This window comes from Phytophthora parasitica (assembly GCF_000247585.1).
Source record: "Phytophthora parasitica INRA-310 unplaced genomic scaffold supercont2.66, whole genome shotgun sequence".
Lineage (NCBI taxonomy): Eukaryota > Oomycota > Peronosporomycetes > Peronosporales > Peronosporaceae > Phytophthora > Phytophthora nicotianae.
This window is the reverse complement of record NW_008649052.1, coordinates 108,148-114,670: the sequence shown is the minus strand read 5'-3', so window position 1 is coordinate 114,670 and position 6,523 is coordinate 108,148. Positions and strand designations below refer to the sequence as shown.

The 6,523-nt window shown below is 52.5% G+C and overlaps 3 protein-coding genes across 3 annotated transcripts; 1 reads left to right on the top strand and 2 right to left on the bottom strand.

Annotated features, from left to right (window-relative positions):
• PPTG_17353 (hypothetical protein) lies at positions 1-2,454 on the top strand. Its single transcript, XM_008914997.1, has one exon. It carries the CDS (start codon positions 54-56, stop codon positions 2,352-2,354), a length of 2,301 nt encoding a protein of 766 aa, XP_008913245.1. The 5' UTR covers positions 1-53; the 3' UTR covers positions 2,355-2,454.
• A 67-nt stretch (positions 2,455-2,521) lies between these two features.
• PPTG_17352 (hypothetical protein) lies at positions 2,522-4,126 on the bottom strand (the record flags this gene model as incomplete). The annotated part of the gene is made up of 1 exon (XM_008914996.1): positions 2,522-4,126. The coding sequence occupies one exon, from the start codon at positions 4,124-4,126 to the stop codon at positions 2,522-2,524; it is 1,605 nt and encodes a 534-aa protein (XP_008913244.1).
• A 123-nt stretch (positions 4,127-4,249) lies between these two features.
• Positions 4,250-6,486, bottom strand: PPTG_17351 (tRNA uridine 5-carboxymethylaminomethyl modification enzyme GidA; the record flags this gene model as incomplete). Its single annotated transcript, XM_008914995.1, has 3 exons — positions 4,250-6,127; positions 6,202-6,260; positions 6,333-6,486. The coding sequence occupies 3 exons, from the start codon at positions 6,484-6,486 to the stop codon at positions 4,250-4,252; spliced, it is 2,091 nt and encodes a 696-aa protein (XP_008913243.1).
• Between the last annotated feature and the right edge of the window lie 37 nt (positions 6,487-6,523).

Sequence of the window (6,523 nt, the reverse complement as noted above, 5' to 3'; positions counted from 1 at the left end):
TTTAACGGAGACTTTGCCTTCGCTATCGCTCACTGCCAAATCCGACTCGAGTCATGAGTACGGACCACTTGAGCAAACGGACTGCGACCCCGTCAGCCAGAATCCTCGAGCGAGTTCGTGAGGATGCGACTGACTTGGCATTGTTAGTCACAGTCACCTCACACGACTGGAAGCTGCTGAGTGACAAGAACGGCACGCAACTATATGAGATGACGGGCGAATCCCTTTCAAACAAAGTTAGCACTGTCGGTACCTTTGGCAAGGGTGGGGGTGGCCATCCGTCCGAGTTCTATCTCGTTCGAGCCGCGACCACGATCCGGGCCGACGTCAACACCATGCTAGACGTACTACGAACCAGCACGTCCGAGGATTTCCGAGATGTCATGAAGAAAATCTTTGACAAACAGTTCGAAAGTGGTGCTATCGTGGACTCTCTAAGCTGTACGACGCCACCCCCGTACACACCGAGTCTGGACAGTAACGGGATGCAAAAAGGATGGCAAATATTTAGTGAGGACGATGGATACAGCACGAATTGGGTCACTCTGAGAGCCTTCAACAAGCTAGGAGGTCTAGACGGCCACCGAGACTTCACTATGGTCTGCTATCAGGACGTGTTTGAGCGTGCATATATTAGCGATAAACTAACTCGAGTTGGACGCAGCTTAGCGCGAGATCCTCAGAGACCTCAACCGGTGACAGGGTCTAGACTTATTGGCGTACACACCTTTTCCAGTATGAATTTCAGGGACATTCCGGAGTTGCCCAAGTCTTCCAAGACCGACCGTCTTCATTTCCGGAATTCGGGTGTAATTGTCGAGGAATTAACGGAAGAAGACTCGAATGGACCTGTGGTTCGCGTGAGTTTGCTGCTCTCGTTGATGCCGACGAAACTTGTACTGAAAGAGGTCTCCCAGAGCCCTCGCATGCGTGTGGCGCTAGCTGCGGGGCATGAAGTGGCCAAGAAATACCGCAAATGGATACAGACACTGGCACTGGGCGTGAGTCACTTCGCAGAGACAGCAAAACCTGTTGTTACCATGCAACATCTTAGCAAGATGACGTGGATTGAAAGCGATCACTGCTTCTTGTGCCTCAAGATGTTCCGCACATACCGAAGGCGACACCATTGCCGCTTCTGCGGTGAAGCAGTGTGCGGTTCGTGCTCGAGTTTTGTCAACTTGGCCTCGTTCGACATCGACTATGATGATAGCGCTGACAGTGTTATTGTGGGTCATCGCAAATTGGATCTACGCATGGCCAGTGGTGGTAGTGGAAGAAATCTACGCGAGAATGCATCTCCTAACGACTCTAAAGCGGATACGGAGGAGGTAACGGAGACTCGTGGTTGTAACACGTGTGTGTCCGAGCTGCAGATGAACCTGACGGTGTTAAACCATACTCGTAGCAAGCAGGATCCAAGTAGCACTCTCTCACAACTTGTAAATGCTCGCCTGAAAGACCAGCATACAAACAACCAAAGCTACAAAGGTATTCACGACCCACCGCCACCGTATCCAGGACAAAGCAGCCATAGCGAACGGGATCAGGTGATGCCTATGCGTGCTGGAGGCTACCTCCAGTTCCAGCAACAGAAGATCAGCTTCTCCACCATCAGCAGCAGTTCGTACGCAGGTTTGTCACCTGACGAATGTGGAAAACTCGGTATCTACTCATCTACCGGTTTGACTGAGTCCATGGGCAAAGCGCCAGCCACTTCGACTGCTATATCCTTTAACCCCACGCCACGCAGCTACTCGGCGGACTCTTCACTTAGCGCTTTTCTAGCTCGCGACCCGGACATTCTGTCTCTCAATGGATTGACACTATCCCCTGGAAGTTCAGTGGCGTCCAGCATGATTCCCGTTATGGGCGACGAGGATCACTTAAACTTCATCTCCAAGCACAACCGAGAGAGTTACGCCACTACTGCCGCTACCAACGAAGGCAGTAACCACAGTCAGTTCAACTACTCGAACATGACTCAACAGGAGGTGCAAACCACCGAACGACTCATTCGCGAGGCCAATGCACGAGAAAACCAGCGTATGAACGGCCGACCGCCGCTGAATGGGCGGCCACAGTATCAGCAAGACTGCGAGCAAAGCCCTGTGGGGTTCAAAAACAAGGTCTATCATATGCCTCGTACAGCACAAGGTTTGTCCCCATCGCACTCACTGAAGTCGTCGTACTCATCGGGCAGCGCACATAGTGACTTGATTCAATTGAACTCTGTCACGAATGACTCAGCAGAGTCGACCAAAGTGGATTTCGTCGTGTTCGACAACAATCAGCAGGCAGAGGTTGCCAAGAACGCAGAGAACTCCAACGACATGATTCCGCTACGGTTTTGAAACAGAGCTAGAGCTTTAGGTGTTTGTTAGTGCGTGATAAATGACGGATAAAGAACGAATGTTCGAGTTGTTCGAGTTGCAAGTACAAAAAGATAGCAGGACTATTCAAAAATATAGAGAATCGAAATTTCACGATACACTAGCAATGTGCATGTAGCTACCTCCAGCTAGTTTCCAATATCGTCGTCATCCTGGTTGTTGCTCAGCTCCTTGGAGTCATTCGACACTTCAGCTGGTCGAACCTCGTCCCCCTGTTGTCGTGTTGCTGAGGTGTCCGATCCATCGCTTTTATTCGCTGTTGTCTCCTCCTCCTGACCTGCTTCCTGTTGCTGTGCACGGATCATATCCTGCTTCCTGGCTTGTTCCAGACATTCCTGTTGTTCTTGTTTTTCTTGCAAACGGCGTTGCTTTTTCACTCTCAAGTCTCGTAGAAATCTCTCAAAAGCTTCCACATCGGCAAAACTTTGACCTGCGAAAACCGAATTCGGGTGGGAGAACTCCTCACCTCCGACGAAGAAAGTGTAACCTGGTTGCTTAGCTTCTGTATCTTGCTTCTGTTCTTGAACATCTTCGAATTCCTCTTCACTTGTTGAGTCCGAGAAGTAGTCGTCACTCTCGATATCGGCAGTTTGAATCGCGAGGCCCTCAGTACTCAACGCTATCGTTCGATGGAGCATGTGCCTGTCACAAGTAATGAACAGAATGTGGCAGACGCTGTCAGCAGGCAAGTGGGTCACATCCACTGGGAAACAGCCTTCCACCACGGAGCTTGTGTTAGGATCATCCAAGGGTCGAGGAAAGGGTACATCCTTGGTCTCTGCTGGATCTTGTTGGTTATTCTGAATCTGAGGCTGTTGAGGTTGAAGGGGAGCTTCTAGATCCAAGAAGTGCGAGTTCTCATCGCGTAGTCTCGTGATCTGAGGGTCATAGTTCGGTTCTTCGCTTCGAGCGTCACCAAGTTCTCGCCAGATGAGCTGGAAGTAGCCATTTAAGAATGGTTCACTACGTGGCAAGCGGTAATTTACTTGTAATAATTCCTCACGTTCGTGGACGCGCCCCATGTTGCGAGCTTGGTCGATCGAGAGACGCTCGCGTCTCGGCTCGAGTGAAACGTAAAATTCACCGAGTTTTGGATTTTCTTCTTGGTTGTTTGTGCTCGTAGAGTCAGCTTTTGACTCGCTCACAAGCCTGCGCACTTGCTCGTCCTGTAGCTTCGTCTTGAGTTCTCGTAGACGCTGGAGCGCGAGACATCGACGAGCACGCGCCGTCTCGGGCTTCTTCGTGTCAGGTTCCCCTCGGAGATTATCTGCTATCTCCTCCGCGCTCATGAGCAGCTCTGGCGGCACCAAGTCGATGGGGAAGAGGCCAAATGCGTCACGAATCTGGATCTCGAACTGCGCCGGATAATGCTGCAGTACGAACGTCACAAAGGCCAGATTCCCCGTAGCACACGCTCGATGACAAGCTGTCCACCCTGCCGAGTTTCTAGCGCCGTTGACTTCACTCAAATCTTGACTGGAAGCTGTGGAGCTCCAAGCTTCCGGTCGAGCATGCAGCAACAGCTCCAAGGCGATCTGCAGCTGTTGGAGATGCTGACCTGACTCGAGTTCCAAGGCTACTACAGTATGCACAGCCTCTTCCAGCTCCAATTCCCACATCGTGGAAGCAGAATCCGAAATATCTGCCTCGTGAGTGTGGAGAATCCTTTTGAGCTGCTGAATGTCTCCATCCAGCACGGAATCTACTAAGCCTGTCGACGTTGCAGCGCCCATGATGTCTACAGTGTCTTGGATAGTGTAGCGATTTTACGAAACGACGCGGATCTTTTATCAAGTGCTAGATATGGCTACACTGGAGCAGATGGCTACTTTGGCAGGTGATCTGGTATATTTTACTTACGTCGCCGCGGCTTCTTCCTGCTTACTGCTGCGTTGAGCGATGGCTCTGCGTCTTCGTTGTTTCTTTGTGAGTCCATCATGGGGCTGGCGCATTGCGTACTGGTAGAGTAGCAGCAGTGTCGCCGATCGGATCCCAGCGATGCGGCTGGCCGCGTGGATTGTAGCGGGTTGTGCTTGTTGCAGCTTCTCGCGCTCCTCGTTCGAGATCATGGGTAACTCGGAGTAGTCCACCCACTCGGGGATCTGTACGTGCTGCTTGTTACGGAAAACGCGGATCTCGTGGTGTTGCGCACGCAGCTGCGTCGCATACAGGCACTCGGTCTTCATGAACTCCTTGATCTCATCAGGCAAAGCGTCCGCATGTTCGTAGCGAACTTCGCGCCAGATACGCTCGATGTCCTGCGGCATCACAGTCGAGAAGGCGAGGATTTGTGCGGCGCTGCGCTTCACGCCGTCAAGCCCGACCTTAACGCCGTAGCGATTCCACTCGTGCGGGTCGCGTGCAAACTCGTCCAGAGCTTTACGCGCATACTCCATGGCCTTCTCCTTACGTTCGAGTTTCTCCATGCGTTCGCTTGGAATGCCAGCGCCGTGTTCAAAGGCCTTGCGTGTCAATCGCAGGTCGGCATTATCTGCGCGAAGCAGCAGCCGGAATTCCGATCGAGAAGTGAACATTCGGTACGGCTCTGTGGTGCCTAGAGAGATGAGATCATCGATCAGTACACCGGTGAAGGCGTCGGCGCGGTCGAGGATCAGTGGTTCCCTTCCCATAGCACTCAATCCAGCGTTCATACCAGCCACGATACCCTGTGCTGCTGCTTCTTCATACCCCGTAGTGCCATTGATCTGACCAGCCAAGTACAGTCCAGACAGCTTCTTCGTTTCGAGTGTAGGATGCAGCGATCTTGGGTCCACGTAGTCATACTCAACAGAGTATCCTGCACGCACAATCTCCACTTTTTCCAGTCCCTTGATAGTACGCAACAACTCGAGCTGTAGATTTTCAGGCAGTGCAGTACTGATGCCGTTCGGGTACACCAGGTGCGTATTCAAACCCTCAGGCTCAAGCCACAGCTGATGTCTCGAACGATCAGCGAATCGAACGACCTTAGCATCGATCGAAGGGCAGTAACGTGGACCCACGCCCTCGCCATCCCGTCCACCGTCATATTGTGGCAACATGTGCAAATTCTCGCGTACAATGCGATGGCTTTCCTCGTTGGTGTAGGTAGCGTGGCAAACCACCTGCTTGTCCGCCAGCGGCACCTGCTTATGCTCGTTTAGGAACGAAAACGGCTTTGGCGGGTTGTCACTTGGCTGAATTTCGAGACCTGAATAGTCAATCGTGCGTGCGTCAAGACGCGGTGGAGTGCCGGTTTTCAGTCGACCAAGTGGGAATTTGCAGCGCTCCAATGTCTGCGCCAGTCCAACTGCCGGGGGCTCGAGTCCGTCAGTATCGCGCATGTGTCGTCCAGCCGGGATGCGAATATCGGGGCCCTGGTAAATCATACCGCGGATGAATGTTCCCGTCGTAATAACCACCTGAGATGCCTCGATCTCCCGACCGGAAGAAGTCACCACGCCCTTCACACGCTCCTCCACGTCTCCCTCGCTTTGACTCAATTTCTCCAGCATGAGATCATCCACTCCATCTTCTACCAGCCAGAGGTTCGGTAACTCCTGAAGTGCCTTCTGCATGCCTTGCTGGTACAAATCTCGATCCATCTGAGCTCGCGGGCCTCTCACCGCTGGTCCCTTGGCCGAATTAAGCATACGGAACTGGATACCGGCAGAGTCGGCCACTTGACCCATGAGGCCACCCATTGCGTCCACTTCACGCACTAAAGTGCCTTTGCCCACACCACCAATGGACGGCTGCCATAACGAAATTTTGCATGTAGGTCAGTGAGTTGGAAGCAAGCAGATTAATTTAACCAATTGCCACGTACATTGCACGACATTTCGCCAATTGTTGCCAACTTTTGTGTGACCAATGCGGTTTTAGCACCTGGATTGCATTGAATAGAATACGGTTAGAAATTGTTAGCACGTCATTGCCCTGAATGTTAAAGTGGCATACCCGTTCTAGAGGCGGCAGCAGCTGCCTCGCAGCCGGCGTGGCCACCGCCTACCACGACTACATCGAAATGGGAAGGCGCGACGGCGCTGCTCAGCGCTCGTAGGGCAGCGCGACGCACGTGGGGTGCAACGTGAGGCCGACGACGCGCGAGCATGACGAGTGGCTGGAAAATGGTCGGAATGACACAAAAA